Source organism: Falco naumanni, chromosome W (assembly GCF_017639655.2).
Source record: "Falco naumanni isolate bFalNau1 chromosome W, bFalNau1.pat, whole genome shotgun sequence".
Classification (NCBI taxonomy): domain Eukaryota; kingdom Metazoa; phylum Chordata; class Aves; order Falconiformes; family Falconidae; genus Falco; species Falco naumanni.
Window position 1 is genome coordinate 3,568,316 of NC_054079.1, and position 23,966 is coordinate 3,592,281.

Sequence of the window (23,966 nt, forward strand, 5' to 3'; positions counted from 1 at the left end):
AGCATGAAAAACAAATTGGTGTACCTAATATATACTAACTTATTTCCACACTATTTCTTCATTATCATAAGAGCTAGTAGAAAATTATCAAGATGTGGATGTAAGGAGGGATTTTCCCATTTATCATCAACATTTAATTTCCATTTCTGCCGTCCCCCTTCCCCCAATGAACTCAACTCATAAATTTTTATACTGCAGTATATTGTGAAAGCATTTCTGGTAAACTTTAAATTACAAAATATTTTATGTAAGCCCTAAACTTGAAAGAATACAAGTAACTGCATGTAATATGGTTAAGTCTAACGTTCTATTTGCTAGACATTCTAGAGAAAAATAATAAGCATCATAATACATGCCTTAAGCCATTTAATAAAAAAGCGAACAAAAGCAGAAACATAAATTGGACCTGTCATTTTAGAACCTTGTACTCCCCATTTGCCTTAGAATGAGTATTCAAGGGGAGAGTTTTATGCATCTCATAGCCAAATGCAACTTCACTGTTGTAAAAGAGTATTCCCTTTGTTTCATGGGAGCTGAATCAGGTTACTTTGCTCTATCTCTATGAATTTTACACTAAGTGTTTATCTGCATGTTGTGGTATTCCAGGTTGAACTGGGATATTGGTGTGGAACAATTATCTGAAGTAGCTTTCCATGGATGGCCTTTTCTCCTGTGATTGGAATATCTGAATGCTGAACCCTTGGAATATTTATACCAGAGTAGGTTTCCCAGAATAAATCCAGGTGTAGATATATTCAAATGAATACCATTTATATGCAGCTGCTCTTCAGCAAATCTTTCTCATTTTCATTGCAAACTGATACTAATATGCACAGTATAACTTCTTGATCTGTATGCTTTAAGACTGTATAAAGAGAATAGCTTTGTATAAACTGTGTATTATTTCTAAGGGGTCATTATCAGCCATGTCACAATCAGGTTTTCTTAAGAGCATTGATTTTACTGCTTTTAACTGAGGGGTTTTGCCATACCATATTTGAACTTTCTATACATGGCTATTTAGCACCTGACTCATTCTAATATCTAAAGTACATCTGCAGAGAAGTCTCTATTGAGATGCAATTGGACACCTGAAATTGTGGCATTTAGAATGCTTACATTTCACATTAGAAAAAAATCAAAGCAAGATACTTTGTTCTGGATCATGTCATTCTAAACTGAAACACTTTCATACAGCAGACACTTGAGATATTTTTTGTTTCCATTGACCTGTGTCCACCAGACCTACATCAGTAGTCTATAGGGTCTGTAATCTGGATTCCCAAAATCCCAGAGGGATACAAGGGGGTATAATGCCAATGTTTTTTAATCTGGTTATTTATGAACTTCTCCTTCCATTAAATTTTTATTCTTTTATATTTTCATCCAATCGAATCATAGACTCATTTAGGTTGGAAAAGAACTTTGAGATCATTGGGCCCAACCATTCTCCTAACAGTACCAAGTCTGCCACTAAACCATGTCCCTAATCACCACATCTATATGTCTTTTAAATACCTCCAGGGATGGTGGCTCAATCACTTCCCTGGGTGGTCTGTTCCAATGCTTGACCACCCTTTCAGTGAAGAAATTTTTCCTAATATCCAATCTAAACTTCCCCTGGTGCAAGTTGAGGCTATTGCCTCATCTCATCCCTTGCTACTTGGGAAAAGAGACTGACACCCACCTGCCTACAACCTCCTTTCAGGTAGTTGTAGAGAGTGAGAAGGTCTCTCCTCAGCCTCCTTTTCTGCAGACTAAACAACCCCATTTACCTCAGCTGATCCTCATGAGATTTGTGCTCTAGACCCTTCACCAGCTTCCTTGCTCTTTTTTGGACATGCTCCAGTACCTCAATGTCTTTATTTAGTGAGGGGCCCAAAACTAAACACAATAATTGAGGTGCAGCCTCACCAGTGCCAAGTACAGGGGGAGGATCACTTCCCTTGTCCTGCTGGCCACACTATTTCTGAAACAGGCCAGGATGCTATTGGCCGCCTTGGCCACCTGGGCACACTGCTGGCTCCTATTCAGCCAGCTGTCGACCAACACTCCCAGGTCCTTTTCCACTTTTCATTTTAATTCAGAATGAAGCTAAAAGTGAAACTAGGAGAATTCCCTGTAAAACAGGAATTGTCAATTTGCATCCAGTTCTGCTGACTTAAACATGAGAAAGAGAGGAAATATACAGCACTATTATTTTCATTCATTTTTTTTTAATCTACTGATTTTCATTCATGTCCCTAAGACTGGGATTCTCTTTAACATTTCTCCCTTCCCTTCCCTTCTATCCAATAAATATCCTTTATGTACATACATTCATTTGGGCAGACTCAGCCTGAAGTAATTCAAGCAGTAGTATAAAACTTTCAGAAAACAATGTAATTTAATAGAAATGATGGAAAGGATTTTCTATTGGAGAAATACAGTAATATTCCACAAATTTTACAACATTATCTGAAATGTGCAGCATCTTATTTAACATTATTATTCATGAGTACATTTTGAAGAATATCATCTAGATAGCCTGTGTACAGATGTCTACGTATTATCTGTATAAGCAAGCAGCAAGTACTTTCATGTATAAATTTCTTGCAAACTTTAAACATTTAATGCCTCTTAAATATGCTTCGCTTTCTTTCTGGATTTTTATGTCCATTTCATTTACTGCTTAGCCGATAATTTTGATAGGGAAAAGAAAGCCCTGTGGTGGGATATTATCTGGTCTGTATACCACTTGCAATAATTTGCAGTGGCATTTTTCCTCATGTGGGAGGGATAGCAATCAGCACTAAAAATTTTATGAGCATCTATTTTAAAAAACTGTTGATAAAACAGTTTCAAATTATTTAATCTAGCTGTTAAAAAAAAAACCAAAATAGCCAAACAACAGTTTTCCCTAAATTTAAAAAAAAAATATTATTGAAATTACCCTAACATTTTTTCTCTTTCTTTTCAGTGCTGGGTTTTATTACAAAAAGTTCATGACAATCTCAGATGAATAGGACTGGAGGAGAGAAAGATGTAGAATATTAGGTATAGTGCAATAGCACAATTTTAACTAGGTTTTGTACTACTGCTAATACAGTGAGAGAGATGCTTTGAAGCAATCTCTTTGAAAATCACCAAGCCTAAATATTCTTTGCTATTTGAATCAGAAAAGAAAATAATTCCCATATTGTTCACAGATGACTTATGTAACTTTTCCAGTTCATCTTATATCATTTAAGTTAGTCCAACATGCCTTAATCTGCAATAAAATAAGAGAATATAATTTCTCTTTCCATAACATATTTTTATCCTTTTGCAGTATTTTTTAGGCAAAAAAACATTAGAGTTTAGTAATTGTATTTGATCTTTTGTATTTGGAAGGGGTTGAAATCAGCTTCCATTTGAGATAGCCTAGCATGCTGATAATAGTACATAAAAAAGGATTATCTAGACTGATATAGATAGGGAGGGATTTACATGACTGGTTCTGAACACCTTTCTACTTAGAAGGGGCATTTTCAAACAGAGTCTGTAAAGAAATGATTTCTAATGTCCAGTCTAAACCTCCCCTGACACAGCTTTGATGTATTCCCACACATCCTGTCACTGGATCCCAGAGAGAAGAGATCAGCACCTCCCTCTCCACTTCCCCTCCTCAGGAAGCCATAGAGAGCAATGAGGTCACCCCTCAGCCTCCTTTCCTCCAAACTACACACACCGAGTCCTCAGCTGCTCCTCATAGGACATGCCTTCCAGCCCTTTCACCAGCTTTGTTGCCCTCCCCTGGACACATTAAAGAACCTTAACAGCCTTCTTCAATTGTGGGGCCCTGAACTGCACACAGTACTCGAGGTGAGGCTGCACCAACTCTAAATACAGCGGGATAATCACCTCCTTTAACGAGCTGGTTACATTGTGTTTAATGCACCCCAGAAAGCTGTTTGCCCTCTTGGCTGCCAGGGCACACTGCTGACTCCTATTGAGCCTGCTGTCGACCAGCACCCCAGATCCCTTTGTGCAGCGCTGCTCTCCAGCCACCCCTCTCTCAATTTATACTTGTGTCCAGCATTACTCTGTGCCAGGTGCAGAATCTGGCATTTGTTCATGTTAAGCTTCATGCCATTGATGATGGCCCAATGCTCCGATCTGTCTAGATCCCTCTGCAAGGCCTCTCATCCCTGAAGAGAGTCAACAGCACCTCCCAGTTTAATATCATCAGCAAACTTGCTAATGGCTCATTCAACTCCTTCATCCAGATCACTGATAAAAATATTAAAATGAACCAGCCCTTCTTGTAAATTGGAATAACATTGGCTAGCTTCGGTATCGGTCCTATGTTTTCTTTAGACCTCCTCTTGCTATTAACATACTTTTAAAAAGCCTTTCTTGTTGCCTGACACAACACTGGCCAGTTTCAACTCTAGTTGAGGTTTGTCCTTTTGTGTCTTCTCCCTGCACGGACAAACCACAGCTCTGTGATCTTCCTGCGAAGCCTGACCTCGCTTCCAGAGATCATACCATTTCTTTTTCCTCTTGAGCTCCACGAGGAGTTCCCTGTTCGCCAAGTTGGTCTTCTGCCCCGCTTGCTTGAGTTATGACACAGTGGTATTGCCTGCTCCTGTGCTTTTACAAGGTGGGTCTTAAAAACTGACCAGCACTCATGGACCCCAAAGGCCCCAAAAGCAGATTCCTAGGGTACTCTGCTAAGTAGCTCTCTGACTAACTTAAAAGTTTGCTTTCTCAAAATCCAGGGTAGCAACTCTGCTCTCCTTTTTTCCTCATTACACTGAAAATTTTGAGCTCAACCATTTTGTGATCACTGTGGCCAAGACAGCCTCCTACAATCACATCTCACAAGAGTCCTTCTCTATTCACAAAGAGCAAGTCTAGGAGGGCATCTTTCCTAGTTGGCTCCCTGAGTACCTGTGGCAAGAAATTATCTCCCACAAGCTTCAGGAGCTTCCCAGACTTGCTCATCACAGCAGTATGGTATTCTCAGTTGATGTCTGGGAAGTTGAATTCTCCCATAAGAACAAGGGCTATTGATCCAGAGATTTCTCCTAATTGCCTATAGAATAACTCATCAGTGCTATCATCCTGACTGGGTGATCAATAGCAGACACCCACTACGACATCTGCTTTGTTTTCCAGCCCCCTAATCCTCACCCAGAGGCTCTCAACCACATCATTGCTAACTCTAAGGGCTGTGCAGTCAAACCTCTCCATTACATACTGGGAAACTCCTCCACCCCACCTGCTCTGCCTTTCCCTCCTGAACAGCCTATAGCCCTCCATCCCAGCATTTCAGTTTTAATGGAAATCTAACATCTGAAGCAGAAGTCCCTTTTATAAAAAAACCTATGAGCCAGTGCACTCATCCATCTCGCCATTATTTGAGGAAATATAAAGTTGGCATGTGTACAAATTAATAAAAGCTGAAGGATTTCTAGAGTTTAACAAAGCTTGTTGGTAAATAGCTCAAAGGAATTAAGGGATGTTCCTCTAAGAAGATGTTCCGGTCCAAGAAGACTCGAGCCGGGGAGAATTTTTGTTATATCCAGAGTGAGATTAAGACACAAATATGGTCAAATGCCGCTAATCAAGGACATTTATTGTGCGTTTATATAAATAAAAAAACCAAACATTTACATGTTGTAGTAAGAAAATAGTGATAGGAAAGGGAGGGAAAGGTAGGAAAGAAGGAAATCTAGTAAGCAGTCAGGATAGGGTTGCAAGAGACAGTCACCACCATGGATCCAGTAGCATCCTGTTGGTCTGTAGTCTCCATTCACTTCAGTGGTGGGGGTCTCTGAATCACCAGTTATTGTTTGGTTGCACAGTTTTTTATAGAGTGTTCAGGGGGGTTGTTTCCCAGACAATGACATGTATTGCATTCCTCCATGGGGCACATGTGATTACTGCATAGGTACGGGTTATCATCCATGTCCAGACACATCCCTCACAGCATTGTGGCCTTTCCTTGACCCTGGCTGAAAACTGATGTCAGGCACCTGTTGGCTCCTTATCTGTTCACAACTGTTAAGTCTTGCAGGATCTCAGAAAACAAGCTTTGAGACAGTCAGTTTGAGATATGGTCTCTCACAGAAGGTGACACAGCTAACAGCCCAGCTGAAGTGCCTCTACACCAACACACACAGCATGGGCAACAAACAGCAGCAGCTGGAAGCCACTGTGCTGCTAGAAAGCTATGACCTAGTTGCCATTACTGAAACTTGACAGGATGAATCCCATGACTGAAGTGCAGCTATTGATGGCTACAGGCTGTTCAGAAGGGACAGGCAAGGAAGGAGGGGCGGAGGGGTTGCCTTCTATGTCAAGAAATGGATAGATTGTGAAAAGCTGTCTCTGAAGAATAGCCATGAACAGGTTGAAAGCTTATGGACAAGAATTAGAGACCGAGGAAACAAAGGGAACCTTGTGGTTGGTGTCTACTACAGGCCACCCGATTGAGGGGAGCCTATTGACAAAGCTTTCTTACTCCAGCTGCAGGAGGCATTGCGCTTGCAGGCTCTTGTCCTGCTAGGGGACTTCAGCCACCTCGACATCTGCTGGAAAAGTAGCACGGTGAGCTGTAGTCAATCCAGGAGACTCCTGGAATGCATTGAGGATAACTTCTTAAGCCAGGTAATAGACAGCCCTACCAGAGGGGATGAGATAGTGGACCTGATGGTCACCAACACAAGCGAGCTCATCAGAGACATCAAGACTGGAGGCAGCCTGCAGTGATCATGCACTGGTGGAGGTCGCAGTCCTGAGGGATATGGGACAGACAAAGAGTAAAGTCAGGACCCTGAATTTTAGGAAAGCAAACTTCCAGCTGTTCAAGGAGTTAGTCAATAGGACCCCCTGGGAAACTGTCCTCAGGGACAAGGGAGCAGAACAGAGCTGGCACATCTTTAAGGATGTTTTCCATAGAGTGGAAGAGCTCTCGATCCCCAGGCATAAGAAATCAGGAAAGGAAGGCAAGAGACCAACATGGATGAGTTGAGACTTGCTGGCCAAACTAAAGGGAAAGAAGGAAATGCACAGGCAGTGGAAGCAGGGTCTAGTATCCTGGGAAGAGTATAGGGACGCTGCCTGGTTGTGTAGGGATGGGGTCAGGAAGGCCAAGGCACGGCTGGAGCTGAACTTGACAAGGCATGCAAAGAACAATAAGAAGGGCTTCTACAGGTATGTCAGTGTGGTGGTGCATCTCATCCCCTCCCCTGGGCCGCACTATAGTCTCAGGAACCCTTGTTAGGCCTTATCCTCTGTGTAATGAATTAGGTTGTTCAGTGTCCCTTGACTGTACTAGCAACTTTTGCACAGCTGAGGTGGGAAATTGCACTGGCTGTACCAGATACATCCCTTATCTGAACAACAACACCTGCTAGACTTAAAAGCATTCCTTATCTGGACCATAACATCCCTTAACAAGCTTGAGTACACTAATGTGGTGACGCAAGTTGAGGCGGACTTAAAAGAAACACTATGTCTGCGTGGCTGGGTTTGGACAAAATGGCTTTTATTGTTTATACAAACTATTTATATATCTTAGACAGTGCAGGTGTTAGACCCTGAGAGGTTTTTGTGTCCTTCTTCTTGCTTGCTATTTGCTGTTGCTGTAGGTGCCCGTATGCTGCAGTTCTAAGTTCCGATTCTTCACATCCTGTTTAGATACCTGACAATTTGTGGCTGTCTTAAAGGTACACGGCTAAGTCTTTGAGGTCAACTAACTTATCTGCAGACCCGCTGCAGCCCCCAAAATTTCCCCCTTTTTGTTTTTTGAACAACTAGTACCAGGTTTGTCATGTTCTGCAGGGCCCTTACAAACATGACGGCAACCAAGGCAATAGCAAACAAACAATACTGCCAATTGAGTGAATGGATGCCAAAATGGCTGACATTTTCTCAGATTTTGGTAACATGTTGCTGCAATGGGGCGCCTAAAATCCATGCAGCACATACCATCAAAATCCTCACAGCCATGTTGTTGAGCCAACAACAAAAACCAATAGTTGCTCTGTTTTGTATATAATGGTGGCAAATTTGACTCACATTCTTAACTGCCTAACAAACAAGGTATCGACATTCAAAGTGCAAACAATATTGACTTCTTTTGGGTTAACATTATACAGAGGTAATCAATTATCCCAAATATCAAGACTTTCAGTAAGATTCTTCATTCCCCGCATACATTCACTTTTTTGCAACAATGTCTGCAAGTCAGTTTCAAGGAAGGGCACACCAAACAAGAACTGGTTCAGTAAGGAGGCCACACATTAGTTGTTGGGTTGACTGGCGGCAGCAGCGCTCCCACAATCCGGCATGCTAAGCTCAGGTCTTACACAGCGAGCAGGTATCCATCGCGGACCTTCATCTGTAGAAACACAAGCATAACCTCTCCCCCAAGTTAACAATTCATGCGGTCCCGACCAATGCCCGGTACGAGGGTCTTTCATGCGTACTAAGACACCTTCATGCTTTTGCTGCTTGTCACCAATTGACATAAAATGTCGCACAATGGGAGGCACCGCATAGTCGGCAGAGATTTTTTAGAAAGTTCAAACATAACATGCTTTCTCTAATCGTGCTTCTGGAGTCATTCCCTTCATTCCCCCTTTTTGTTTTTCAAGCTGGCGTTTAAAAGTACCATTCATGCATTCATCAATGGCTTGGCCCGTAGGGGAATGGGGAATTCCAAATTTGTGGGAGATCCCCCATTGGGAAAGGAACTGACTGACAGGCCTGGAACTATAGGCAGGTCCACGGTCCGTTTTGATTTCAAGAGGGACACCGAGCACAGAAAAAGCACGTTGCCAGTGCCGAATGACATCACGACTGGTCTCACCTGTGTGGGCAGTAGCAACCATTGCAGTAGAATAGGTATCTATTGTAACATGGACATATTTTTGTCTGCCAAACTCATTGCAATGAGTTACATCTGTTTGCCAAAGTTGTAAAGCTTGAAGGCCTCTAGGATTAACTCCATAATTTGGCACAGGAGTAACATTTTGACAGTCTGGACAGGCTGCAACAATACTGCGTGCAGCAGCCTGGGAGAGACCCTTTTGGCCAAACTGGTGATACAAGGATCGCCAGTTCTGATGATAGAATTGGTGGGCTAACACGGCTTGCTGATGGACATCAGGAACAGGCACCGACAGAGCCACAGAAACTAGAGCATCAAGTCTAGCATTGCTTTCAATTATAAAACCAGGTAGGGAAGTATGACTATTGAAATGCATAACATAATATGGAGAATGGCGTTTCCGAATCTCTTCCCAAACTAGAGTCAAAATTGCAAAAAGCTTGGGGTTGTTGACATGGCCAAGGACAGCCATATCTAACTTGGGAAGGAGGGCTGCCACATATGCCGAATCAGTAACAAGATTAAGGGGGCCTGGAAAATACTGAAATGCCAAAGCTGCAGCCCGTAATTCTACAACTTGCGGGGATCCTTCCTGATATGCAATTTGGGAACGCCATTGCCCATTTTTTTTCCAAGCAACTGCGGCTTTTCCCGTTTTTCCAGATCCATCTGTAAATACTGTGTCACCTTCAACTGGTTGTCTTTGACTTAGTTGCCGTGGCTGCAAAGTTAGATGTACAGTCATTTTCAGAAGTGGATGAGGTAGGTGATGGTAATGAATTTGCCCTTGAAAATTGGCAAGAGCCACTTGAAGGGCAGCAGAATTTAACAGCACCCATTCAACATAGTATTGTTGTACAGGGATAATTACAGTTGCTGGATCAGCTCCAGTCAACTCTAAACATCTTTTTTGGATTTTTATGATCAAATCAGCAACAAGTTCATACCATGCAACAGCAGTTTTCTTAGGCTGCAAAGGCAAAAACAACCATTCAAATACATGCAGCGGATCTTCCGAAGCCTGGTTCCATTGGGCCAACATAGCATAAGGGGAAGACTGGTCCACTAAAATAAAACCACTTAAAGGAAGTGTGATATCTACACGCCACACATGTCGCGAAGAGATCAATTGTTCAACTTCATTCACAAGTGCTAAGGCTGCAGGCGTTAAATACCTTGGGGCTAAAAGATCTGTGTCTTCTTTTAAAAGTTGCAAAAGAGGTTGCATTTGCTCATTAGTAAGGCCTAAATAAGGCCGTAACCAATTTAGCATTCCTGCAAGTTTTTGGACATCATTCAAAGTCTTTATGTCCAGTTTTAATTTGATAGGTTGTGGAGACACAGTTCTTTTCATCACATTCATGCCCAGATATTTCCAAGGCTCCTGTCTCTGAACTTTTTCAGGAGCTACAACCAATCCAAACTCTGCTAAGCTATGTCTGGCAGCTTTTCCAACTACGTCCAGCAGTTCTGTTGATGGTGCTGCCAGCAGAATGTCATCCATGTAATGATAACAGTAAACATCCTTGTATTTGTCTCTCACAGAGCTCAGGGCTTGGGCCACAAACCATTGACAAATGGTTGGCGAGTTTCTCATGCCTTGAGGCAGTACGATCCAGTGGTACCGTTTTGTGGGCTCAGAATTATTTCTAGATGGTGGTGTAAAAGCAAACTTTTCTTTGTCTTTTGGATCTAAAGGAATGGTAAAAAAACAATCTTTCAGATCAATAACTAAAATGTCCCAGTCCATTGGTATCATGGTGGCAGATAGCAATCCTGGCTGTAAGGCCCCCATAGGGGCCATCACTGCGTTGACTTTACGCAGGTCATGCAATAATCGCCATTTACCAGACTTCTTTTTCATCACAAATACAGAAGTGTTCCATGGGCTATGTGATTCTTCAATGTGGCCTGCGTGTAACTGTTCTGTAACTAATTCATGCAGGGCATACAGCTTTTCTTGGAGCAGGGGCCACTGATCTACCCATACTGGCTTGTCAGTTAACCAAGTTAGACCAAGGGTAGGCTGTTTCACTCCCTGTAGTACAGTGGCCCCAGTCAAAAATCCGTGGTGATACGAACTCCCCGTTGTCCTAAACAATCTCGACTCCACAAAGTAAACGGTGCGGTGGCAACGTATGGGCGGACGGTGGCAGTCTGTCCTTCTTGCGTTTTGATCTGTATAGGTTTTACAGACAAGTAGCTATTAGTCACGCCCCCCAGACCTACAACTCCTGCTGCATTATTTACCAGAGGCCATTGAGGTGGCCAGTCTTTGCCCGATATGACAGTTACGTCTGCTCCGGTATCCAGAAGACCGCTCAATCTCACTTCTGCAGGAGTGCCTCCCGATAATGCCAAGGTGCAGGTCAGGTTGGGTCGTTGTGAAGATAGTTCTTGTGTCCAACACACATGAGGTATACCTGTGGAGCCGAATCCTTCATCACCCCGCCACCTAGGCTCTGTTCTGGGAACAAAACTCACAAAAGGCACAAGTTGAGCAAGGCGTGTATTTTTTGGAATTGTAACAGGAGGCGCAGGTGTAGAAACTAAGGCACATATTTGACCTGTAATAACACTGACATGTACTTGGATATTTTGTAAAGTAGTACTAGATCGACCTATTAGTAAGGCACTAAGGCTGTTCCCTATTGGCCCCTGAGCATTCAAAGGGACCTTAAACACTCCACGGTTGGTTAGGGTCACTGATTCACTGGTGTATACATCCATCCCTGCTGATCCCTGGGTCCTCCCTGATAATTGGTCACATAAGGCTGGCCAGTTGGTATAACAACCTGAGTTACTTGTGTCATCGCGCGCCTCCTCGCACTCTTGTGAGCGTTTCCCTGGCGTGGTAGGAGAAATCCTTCTTTATTGTAACAAGAATTACATTGTTTTGCAAAATGCCCTTTCTTTCCACAGCGGAGACAAGGAATCATCACTGAGGACAGTTTAGGTCGTGGCACTTGTTTTTTGGAGGGGCAGTCCTGTTTACGATGTCCTAATTTACCACAAGAATAGCATTTCATTTGCATAGCAGCTAGTACCGTTAGTTTATGTTCCATGGTGCCCGCCTTGGCACAGGCTGATATCATTGCTTCTAAACTGGGTTCACCTGGTAATCCTATTATTTTTTTACAATCAATATTAGCATTATCTTTGGCTAGTTGCCTTACTAGCATGTCACACAGGTGAGGGTCAAACACTTGAGAAGCAACAGCATGTTGCAAGTTTTCCACAAATGGCAAAAATGGTTCTTTTTGACCTTGCTTAATTGCTGTATAAAGCTGTTTTGGCTCCGCTAATTGTGCAGTTTTCAATATGGCCTGCATGCCTACATTTTTTACCTGATCTAATACTATGGTGGGCCACTGAGCTTGAACTTGAGGATTGGCATACTGCCCAAGACCCATCAACAGATCAGGCCCATGAGCAAACGAGGGATCATCTTGTGGAAGGTTCAAATTATGCAGTCCCTGCTGTTCTGCAGTTGTCCGCCACGTGGTGTTGAAAACAGCTAGTTGCACAGGTTGGAACATAATCTGCGCCAGCTGAGAAATATCAAAAGGAGTCAAAGCATCCATGGTTAGCAAACACGGCAACTGCAGTGTAGGCAGTGAATTCACCCCATACTGTGAAACAGTTTTTTGCAAGTCCTGTACTACTTACCAAGCAAATGGTGTATGAACGTGAGGATTACCAGCAGCCACATCTCCCAATACAATAGGATATGCGTGCGGTGCATCAGTGGAAGGAGTAGGAGAATCAAGGAGTGGTCCGCCTATCTGTTCTACTAAATCCCAGTTCCCGTCTTTTAATGCCCCATATCTTATAGCCTGCCAAAATCGGCGAGGGTCGCGCGTCATTACTGTACCACTGGAAACTGGATTTTTACCACCTCCAACTTTTTCATTGCCTGTGACTGATAACGTTGTCGTAGCTGGACCCGAATCCGGGTTTTCGGCATTTCCATCCTGCAAGGGCAGGGCCAGAGCCGAGGGGGCGGGCAGGGGGGGTGGGGTGGAGCCAAGGGGGGAAGGCGTGTGGGCTGGGAGGAGTCAGGGGGGCTGGGATCGGTCCACGAGGCTTCTGCTTGTCGTCCTCGGAATCGGTATCAAGTATAAGTCAATGCAGTTGGAGAGATTTAGTGGATTCAGGGCATTGGGGAGTGGCGCCTGGTAAGGGACACAGACTCTCCCCCTCCCCCACCCCATCATCCTCTTGTCTGTATTCTGGAGGGGGATACAGGGGAGGTTTGAACGATGTGCCCTCATTCGCATTTTGCTGAGTTTTAAAGCCCCCACTTGTGTCTTGCAGACTTTGCAAGCCCCCACTCGCATTTTGCTGACTTTTTAAGCTCCCACTCACGTCTTGTGGACTCTGCAAATCTCCACTCACATTTTGCTGATTTGGCAAGCCTCCATTTGCGTCTTGAGGATTCTTGAAGCACCCTACAACATGTCTAAGCAGTCCCCAGGTAAGCAAAAATCCGGATGCCTCTTTGTCCCCTTTTTCCAGAGCTTCTGACAGTGTTGATCCTAAATTGTCCCAGGTCCACACACTAAGAGCAGTCGCGGGGGACATTTCCACTCCATGTGTTTTGGCCCACAATAAAATATCTTTTAACTGAAGCCCATCTAAAGTAATTCCATGCTTCTTTAATACTAATTTCCACATTGATAGCACCATGGTATCTTCTTTAGATAACTTACTCCCCGTGTTGTCCCTGGTGGCTCACCTTACCGGTGTCACGTTCTCCCAGGATCTTGCAGCCGCTCGCTGCGCTACTCCGCTTCACCAGGCTCCGCCTCCCCAGCAACCCGCTGGTCACAGTTTCAGGGTTGCTCCTGACACCCCTTACCGGGGTCACATCGGCACAGTCTCAGAATCTCTTTTTAATACCCTTTACTGGGATCATATAGGCACGTCGGGGTCACCAAATGTGGGGACGCAAGTCGAGGCGGACTGAAAAAACACTATGTCTGCGTGGCTGGGTTTGGACAAAATGGCTTTTATTGTTTATACAAACTATTTATATATCTTAGACAGTGCAGGTGTTAGACCCTGAGAGGTTTTTGTGTCCTTCTTCTTGCTTGCTATTTGCTGTTGCTGTAGGTGCCCGTATGCTGCAGTTCTAAGTTCCGATTCTTCACATCCTGTTTACATACCTGACAATTTGTGGCTGTCTTAAAGGTACACGGCTAAGTCTTTGAGGTCAACTAACTTATCTGCAGACCCGCTGCAGACCCCAACACACTATTATGACTATGAGTGGTATAGTGCCACCGTCACTGGAATTTTGAGAAAAATTCCATTAATTACTGACTCAGATTGTGGCCAGGATGGAAAGTTACTGATGACTAAGGCCAATCTTCTCTGAACCTATAAACAGCAGTCCTAACTGAGGCCCTTTGAGCTCTCCTGCACTACAGTAGGTTGTGAACAGCATCTCCCTCTGGCTGGAACACCTCTCAGAGCTCACAGTCTCCCAAGTCTGTGATACTAGGGGGATTGTTGCCGAAAGCTGACAACGGGGCTTGGGCTGATTTTCCTGATTCTTGAGGCTCAACCCTTTGCCCACTGAGAAATGCAAAGTCATTTGGTGTATTTAACTGAATATGAGGGCAACTTTTAACAGGTATACCTTTGTACATTTCTATATATATATCTATACATCTATCTATTTCTGTCTGTGTGCATGTGTGTGTGAACTGATTTAGGTACCTCATAATAAGTATAGTATAAGTATTACCATTCTGAATCCATAGTTAATCCACTTTATAATTTCAGTAAATACCATTTGATTCACTTTGTAAATGATATATTAGTTAATCATTAAGTGCTGCTAACATCCTATGATCAACCTCAAACTGTAAATGTTCCTTATATCCTTTTGACATAAACCATTGACCAAGTCTGAGACTAGGATTGGATCTAGCCACACCTAAGCTCTATAAAGAGTTTAGAAAGCAAGGGGGTCCATTCTGAACCTCATGACTCAATGGGGAGGGTCTCCCTTACCCTTTTACGTTTTTAGTCTCTGTATAAATCATTCCAGATTAATTTTAATTTTATTCTTCTTTGTGTGATTTATCTATGTAGTAATAGAGTGAACCTTGCCATCGAACTTTGTGAAGTCTCACTTTTACAAATTTATTAAAACTTTTTTGCTCATACCTTTGATGGTGATTCTTTAAGCAACTTAACCTAAACTACTCATTTGTGACAGTCAGCCCGAAAAGGTCAAAGATAGTCAACCCCCACTGATGAACATGACTGGCAAACCGGTAAAAACAGACAAAGAGAAGGCCAGGTTACTCAACAACTTTTTTGCCTCAGTCTTCTCTGGAAACCTCTCTTCCCACAAGTCTCAAGCGGATGGGCTGCAGGGTCTGGGGAAGCAAAGTCTCTCCCACTGTAAGAGATTAGTTTTGAAACCACCTGAGGAACCAGAACATACATAAGTCTATGGGACCTGACAAGATGCATCCCAGAGTCCTGAGGGAATTGGCTGATGTAGTTGCCAAGCCACTCTTCATAATATTTGAAAAGTCATGGTAATCAGGTGAAGTCCCCAGTGACTGGAAAAAGGGAAACATTGCACCCATTTTTAAAAAGGGTAGAAAGGAGGAACCTGGGAACTATCGACCTGTAAGCCTCACCTCTGTGCCTGGGAAGATCATGGAACAGACCCTCCTAAAAGTTGTGCTAAGGCACATGGAGGACAGGGAGGTGATTCGAGACAGCCAGCATGGCTTCACCAAAGGCAAGTCTTGCCTGACAAACTTAGTGGCCTTCTATGATGGAGCGACTACATCAGTGGACAAGGGAAGAGCTAAGGATGTCGTCTATCTGGACTTTTATAAGGCCTTTCACACAGTCCCCCACAACGTCCTTCTCTCCAAATTGAAGTGATATGGATTAGATGGGTGGACTGTTCGTTAGATGAGGAATTGGTTGGATGGTCACATCCTGATGGTAGTGGCCAACACCTCAGTGTCTGGATGGAGATCAGTAATGAGTCCCTAAGAGATCCATATTGGGATCAATACTGTTTAATATCTTCATTGATTACATGGACAGTGGGATTGAGTGGACCCTCAGCAAATTTGCAGATGACACCAAGATGAGTGGTGCAGTTGACATGCCCAAGGGACAGGATGCCATCCAGAAGGACCTGGACAAGCTTGAGAAGTGGGTCTGTTTGAACCTTATGAGGTTCAACAAGGCCATGTGCAAGGTTCTGCACCTGATTGTTTGGGGCAACCCCTGGTATCAATTCAGGCTGGGGGATGAAGGGATTCAGAGCAGCCCTACGGAGAAGGACATGGGGGTACCGGTGCATGAAGCGCTAGACATGAGCTGGCAATGTGTGCTCACAGTCCGGAAAGCCAGCCTTATCATGGGTTGCATCAAAAGAAGCATGGCCAGCAGGTGATTCTGCCCCTCTACTCCGCTCTGGTGAGACACCACCTGGAGTACTGTATCCAGCTCTGGAGTCTTCAGTACAGGAAAGACATGGACTTGTTGGAGTGGGTCCAGAGGAGGGCCACAAAAATGATCACAAGGATGGAACACATCTCCTACAAGGACAGGTTAGGGTTGTCCAGCCTGGAGAAGAGAAGGCTCCAGGGAGACCTTATTGCAGCCTTTTAGTACTTAAAGGGGGGCTAAAAGAAAGCTGGAAAGAGACTTTAGTAGGGCCTGAACTGCTAAAAAACAGGGTAATGGTTTTAAACTAAAAGAGGATAGATTCAGACTAGATATAAGGAAGAAATTTTTCACAGTGAGGGTGATGAAACACTGGAATATGTTGCCCAGAGATGTTGTAGATGCCTCATCCCTGGCAACATTCAAGACCAGAGCCCCATCCAACTTGAGCAACCTGATTTAGTTGAAGATGTCATAGAATCATTCAGGTTGGGAAACAACTTTAATATCAAGTCCAACCGTTAACCCAGCACTGCCAAGTCCACCACTAAACCATATCCCTAAGCACCATATCTACATGTTTTTCCAATACTTCCAGGGATGGTGATACTACCACCATCAGCCTGTTCCAATGCTTCACCACCCTTTCAGTGAAGAAATTTTCCCTAATATCCAAACTAAACCTCCTCTGGCACAACTTGAGGTTGTTTCCTCTTTTCCTGTCACTTGTTATCTGGAAGAAGAGACCTATCCCCACCTACCTACAACCTCCTTTCAGGTAGCTGTAGAGAGCAACAAGATCCCCCCTGAATCTCTTCCTCTCCAGGCTAAACAACCCCAGTTCCCTCAGCTGCTCCTCATAAGACTTGTGCTCCAGACACTTCACCAGCTTCCTTGACCTTCTCTGGACATGCTCCAGCATCTCAATAGCTTTCTTGTAGTGAGAAGCCCCAAAGTAAACACAGTATTTGAGATGCAGCCTCATCAGCGCCAAGAACAAATGGACAATCACTTCCCTTGTCCTGCTGGCCACACTATTTCTGATACAGGCCAGGATACTATTGGCCGTCTTGGCCACCTGGGCACGCTGCTAGCTCATGTTCAGCTGGCTGTCAACCAGCATTCCCAGGTCCTTTTCCTCCAGGTAGCTTTCCAGCCACTCTTCCCCAAGCCTATAGCATTGCATGGGGTTGTTGTGACCCAAGTGCAGGACCTGGCGCTTCGCCATGTTGAACCTCATACAATTGGCCTCTACCCATTGATCCAGCCTGTCCAGATCCCTTTGCAGAGTCTTCCTACCCTCAAGGAGATCAATACTCCCCCCACACTTGGCATCACCTTCAAACTTCCTGAGGGCGTACTCAATCCCCTCATCGAGATCATTGATAAAGATATTAAACAGTACTGGCCCCAATACTGAGCCCTGGGGAACAGTCATCAGCTGGATGCAACTCCATTCAACACCACCCTTTGGGCTAAGCCATCCAGCCAGCTATTAATCCATCTTAGAGCACACTCATCCAAGCCATGCGCAGCCGGTTTCTCCTGGAGAATGCTGTGGGAGATTGTGTCAAAGGCTTTACTAAGGTCCAGGTAGACAACATCCACAGCCTTTCTCTAGGTGGGTCACCTTGTCATAGAAGAGATCAATTTCATCAATCAGGACCTGCCTTTCATAAACACATGCTGGCTGCACCTGGTCCCCAGGTCGTCTTGCACATGCTGTGTGATCACTCTCAGGATGATCTGCTCCATAACCTTCCCCAGCACCGAGGTCAGGCTGACAGGCCTGTAGTTTCCTGGATGCTCTTAATATCCCTCCTTAATGAAGGAGGTTGGACTTAGATGACCTTTAAAGGTCCCTTCCAACCCGAACTATTCTACGATTCTATCATTCTGCTCAGCAGGTGGATGTTATAGTTGCTCTGGAAGATAATGTCGTGTATATTCCTGTAATCGAAGTGTAAAGGTTAATTGTTAAGTGCAGATAGAGGTTTTCTTCCTTTTTGTGTTATAGCTATGAAGGTATCCCATATGCTTTACAAGCTTTTCTGTACAGTTAAATGGCATTACCATTGCTATCTGAATGGAACAGCAGTCTCATGAATACTTACTCTAAAGTTGTGAGAAGGCAAGATGGCTAAAGAAAAGTTATAACCATGAAAATTTGTAATTTATGATTTAGTCCTCTTCTGTATTCACTAATCTGTGGAAACAACGTATAGAACAATGAAACCTATTTATGAATTGGCCATAGCCCTTTGAATAAGTCAAATTTGAAAAGTACATTTATTCTCTCTTCTTTAGATTATAAAAATCTTTGTGGAGCTAGATAATTTAGAACAAGGAATTAATGTTTTTGAACTGTAGTTTCTTTCATCGGTAACAAAGAATCTATTTGTTTGAAAACTACATGTAACAGTAAAGGAAGTTTAACCCATGTGTTAATTAATCAGGTAAAATAATGCAATGAAACAGTCTATAGAAAAGACTGAACATAAAATTAGAATTATGCATCAATGGTTTTAGTGCATCTGACTTTCGGGTGAAGAGTAGAAGAGGTTTTGGGAAGAGGTCGGAAGGTTTGCAGAGAAAAGAGAAGAATAAGGAGAAGACAAAATAAATCTCCTTTTTCCTTTGCATCCCAGGAGTAAAGAAGTATACTCAAACTTGAGATGAACTTGTCTCTCTCAAGAGATACCAAAATCCTGGTGGAAATTTATGTCATGTTTGCTGTAGAGTTCATACAGCACAGCACTTTGCAAGACAGTTCCTCAGGAAGACAAATGCCATAATATCTCTCTCTCTCTCACACTCATACACACACTCACCCCCCCTTCTTCTTCTTCCCCCAGTTTATATACTCAGCATGACATCATATGGTATGGAATACCTCTTTGGCTAGTTTGAGTCACCTGTCCTGGCTGTGTCCCCTCCCAATGCCCTGTGCCCCTCTAGCCCTCTTGCTGGCAGGGCCCAAAGAACTTGACCTAGTATAAACATTACCCAGCAACAACTAAAAACACCAGCATGCTATTGTCACAGCACTCTTCAAACTATAAAGCTAAAACAAGGTCTTTTACCATCATATACCATCATACTCTTCATACCAGTCCTTCTGCTACCTTCTCCTTGTCCCTCCTCACCTACAGTGCATGTTCTCCCTGCTTCTACTTTCTCACTATTGCTACTTCTTGCTCTCTCTTCCTTGGATACACAACCACTTAACAGAAGCAACCACACCTGCAATTTATCTACATCAGCCAACCCCTGCCCCTGAAGCCAGCCTACAGCTGTATATTATCAATGTTAATTAACCCAGCTTCATCCCTCTACACCCTATCAACACTGCTCTCAAATCATAGCCAAAACACAGCACTGTATTAACGACTAAGAAAATTAACTCCATCCCAGCTGAAACCAGAACAGTATCCACCCCTTATTACATATCATTTATCACATATCATCATGCCACACTTTCCAATACAACCTTATTAACCACCAGCAAACTTCCCATTCTTTGACATAATACACAGACATCATTCACCTAGTCTATGCACCACCCCTGTAAAAATGTCTATAAAATGTCCACAAATGTCCACAAAATGTCCAATGAGTTCATTTAGTCCATGAACATGCTCTCTTATGGTGGTCACTCAGGAGAAAAGAGGTTGTGTGTGGTATGGGGTTATCGGGCATCAAAGCCAGCACAGGTCAGGTCACTGCTGCACTTGCACCGCTTCTTGTAAGGCTTGTCCTCCAATGGTCCAGGTGGTTGCTGCTATAGTCATTCCTATAACATGAAACTCAAATCATGGGTTACAACAATTTAAAGGTATATCCATTACAATCTCCACCCCTGGACCCTTCGGACCAGCCCATAGGGTTTAACATTGCAATGAACTCCTCCCCTTGCCCCTGCTCAAGCTTGGACTTATCCACAGACTGCAACCTGCTCCAAGTGGAGCCTCAGATATGAGCCACAGTCTCTCCAAGGGTGTACCTGCTGTGGCATAGACTCATCCACAGCCACAGTCCCTTTGAGGTGCACCTGTTCCAACATGGCCTTATCCATAGGCCATGACCATAGATCTGCTCAAATGTGGACTTACCCACAGCCACAGTCCCTTCAGAAGTAAATCAGCTCCAGCATGGCCTTATCCCTGGCTACAGTCCCTTCAGGGCTGTACCTGCTCTGTCATGGGTTTATCCAGCCTGATCTCACACGCAGCCACTGGTGCTTCAAGGCGTACCTACTGCAGCACAGACTTAACCACAGCCACAGATGCTTCAGGGTGTATCTTTTCCAACATGGACTTGTCCTTGGGCCACAATTCCTTCAGAAGCATACCTGCTGCAGCACAGACACAACCATGGCCACAGACACTCTGAGATATACCTGCTCAGGCAGCTTTGGAGTGTCCTGCTTCCACGTGGACTCATGCACGGGTCACAGTCCCTTTGACTCGAGTTCACACGGGAGCTCCAGCCTGTCCAGTACAGCAGCACAGAAACAGCAGCAATACCCTGGCAACCTGCTAGCCCCAGTGCATCACCATTGCTGTTATCAAAATGTTCCCAGGCACAGCACAGTAAGATGATAAGCAGTACAGCAAGCAGTGAAAGGAAGAAGCAGCCACTAACAAGCACTAGACCAATATACAGTAAGACAAGCAAGCCCCATGGTAAGCAAAGGAACCTGCCCCTTAATAGCTAAACAGCAATAACAGCTATAAATTCAAACTAGCACATTCCAATCAAATCTGTTATCTCAAACCCTTCGTGCCCCATGTTAGGCGCCAAAAAGGACTGTCGTGGTTTAACCTGGCCGGCAACCAAGTACCACACAGCCGCTCACTCACACCTCCCTCACCCAGAGGGATGGGGAGGAGAATCAGAAAGGAATGTAAAACTCAAGGGTTCAGATAAGAACAATTTAACAGGTAATACAAAAGCCGCACATGCAAGCAAAGCAAAGCAAAGCATTCATTCACCACTTCTCATGGGCAGGCAGGTGTTTGGCCATCCCCAGGAAAGCAGGGCTCCATCACATATAATGGTTACTTGGGAAGACAAACGCCATAATGCCGGATGTCCCCCCCTTCCTTCTTCTTCCCCCAGTTTATATACTCAGCATGACGTCATATTGCATGGAATACCTCTTTGGCTAGCTTGGGTCACTTGTCCTGGCTGTGTCCCCTCCCAATTTCCTGTGCCTCCCCAGCCCTCTCACTGGCAAGACATGAGAAACCAAAAAGTCCTACTTATTATAAACATCACCCAGCAACAACTAAAAACATCAGTGTCCTATCAACATTTATCTCACATCATAGCCAAAACACAGCACTGTACTAACTCCTAAAAAGAAAATTAACTCTAGCCGTGCTGAAACCAGGACAGTAACCTTGGCATTTAAATGGCAAGATAGCAAGCCTGAAGCTCTTTTGAGAAAAAAGAACATTTGAGCAAAGCTTGTATGGGTGGAAGAGAGACACAAATATTGATATTTCATATGTAAATTTTATATATAAATGGTACAAACAATTTGGATATTTGTTTATATTAACAGTATTATTACTTTTTGGTTCTGTATATTAGATACTATACTGGATAACTGCTTAATCTTACTAATGTCATTCTTCCTTCTTCATTTCTGAATTTATTCTCTGTTGTAATAACTACTAGGTTTTGTCATGTACACTGCATGCCTCCAAGCGGTTTGTTTTCCTGGGCACTGGATGATCAACAGCTATAAAACTGTTCTTGTTTCATTCCTTTGACAAGGAAAATAGAAAAATCTGACAAAAATTACTAAGGCTTTTTTGAATGACTTAAAGTGTCTGCTTTTCTCTGGGAACACCCCTTTGACTGTCTCTATGTAAAGATAAAGGAAGGATGCTGACAATACCTTTGCAATTTTAAAAGCTTGTGAGTGAGCTGTCAGGTCCTTCTAATCTCCCAGAGAGAATGGGAATGGGTAGCTGCATATCAGAAATGCATGACCCAGGTATTCACCTTTTATTCTGGGCTGTTTCACAGATTGTGGCTATGAACATAGGTTTGCTATAATTGCAGAATAAACAGACTTCTTTTGAATTGAGATGCTTCTGGTATAAACAATATTACAAGAAAAAGAGGATAAGCATACATTACAACAAATAAGACTTTTTCTCTCCTTGGGAAGTGAAACATCTGATAAGATGAAATGTGGTTGTGTGTTAAAATGGACAACTGAAAAGAATGAAATGGGGCCATAGGAGTATGTTCATGCATATTAAAACAAAATACTACCTTCTTGCGCTTGATAAGTCTGTGTGGTCATCTCTTTTTAATCCGACTGTAAAATAAAATTGACTTTTAGTCTCCTTGTAATTAGGTTAACACCCACATTTAAGAATACAATCATGTATTAAATATAATCAATTTTATTTAATCTCACTGTGCCAAGTACTATCTGGCAGAATCTCTGATGCTTTATCTAACAACTAATTTAGATGGAATATCTCTCATCATGCACAGAGGATACATTACCAGACTGCTCTTTCAAAACCAGTAATCTATGATCCCACTATACAGGTAGAAACATATTTTTCCCTTCAGCTGCTTGCTGGCTCAGTCACCTGTCTCTTTTCTTGCAGAATGATTCCTGGGGAAAGCAGTACTCATACGCACTCTTCAAAGCCATGAGCCATATGCTCTGCATTGGTTATGGAGCCCGTGCCCCTGTCAGCATGTCTGACCTCTGGATAACCATGTTGAGTATGATTGTGGGGGCTACTTGTTATGCCATGTTTGTTGGTCACGCCACTGCCCTCATTCAGTCTCTGGATTCCTCACGGCGACAATATCAAGAAAAGGTAATTCATTTTAATGTAACTTCTAAGTTTTGAAATAATTGAGCTGTTTTAAATGTGAAAAAGGCCTTACAAGTTTACATGAAATAATCTAGTAGCATCTGAATCCTGCAGCAAATTTCATTGAATTTAGAACATGCCATGGGCTAAATATCTTCCTCCATGAACCCACATTCTTTAGGGTGTACATGGTTGTGTGTGTCACATGTATTGAATGAAATCTTGGATGTGAAACTTGCTTTAAACTCTAAAGTCTTCTGTGAAAACACCATCCTCTGGTTCAGACTGTGCTTTATACTCCTGTGCTATACTCTGTATGTACTTGATCTAGGTAGCTTGAATAAGGGCCTTGAGCTCAGTACCTTGGGTATGTCTATATAATTTCCTGCTATTCCTTTGGATCCCAATTTAGGGAAAAACTTGAACATGTGAAAATAATAGCATTTAAATGAGGACCAGGCCCAATCAATTCGTTTTGTTTGGAACTACCTCAGAGCAGTGCTCAGAAGAGGTCAGTCTTTGGTTTATAATGGTATTGTTTACACTATCCTCCATGACCTGTTAAGTCTTCTCCAAGGACAAAAGGAACGGTGGCCAAAGTACAGAAATGTAGAGAGAATTTAGTGGAAGAAAGACAGTTCTTTATGAAACAGGAAGAAAAATTTTGTTCAATTCCTTATTAAATTCTTTGTAGGTATAGTTAGAATTAAAAAGGCATAAATAGGTACAGGGTGGGAACTTTGAGCACAAAGATGCACTAATTAACACTGTCAGTTGTGTAATAAAAAGCAGAGTCAAGTATGGGTGAAGCTATGAAA

General features: G+C 43.2%; 1 protein-coding gene across 1 annotated transcript in view; it reads left to right on the forward strand.

Moving 5' to 3' along the window:
• The window catches only part of LOC121080703 (potassium/sodium hyperpolarization-activated cyclic nucleotide-gated channel 1-like), a 180,323-nt gene that overhangs the window by 66,448 nt on the left and 89,909 nt on the right, over positions 1-23,966 (forward strand). The window contains exon 4 of the mRNA XM_040578839.1: positions 22,933-23,151. Coding sequence (XP_040434773.1) covers positions 22,933-23,151 — 219 coding nt within the window. The remainder of the gene's footprint in view (positions 1-22,932; positions 23,152-23,966) is intronic.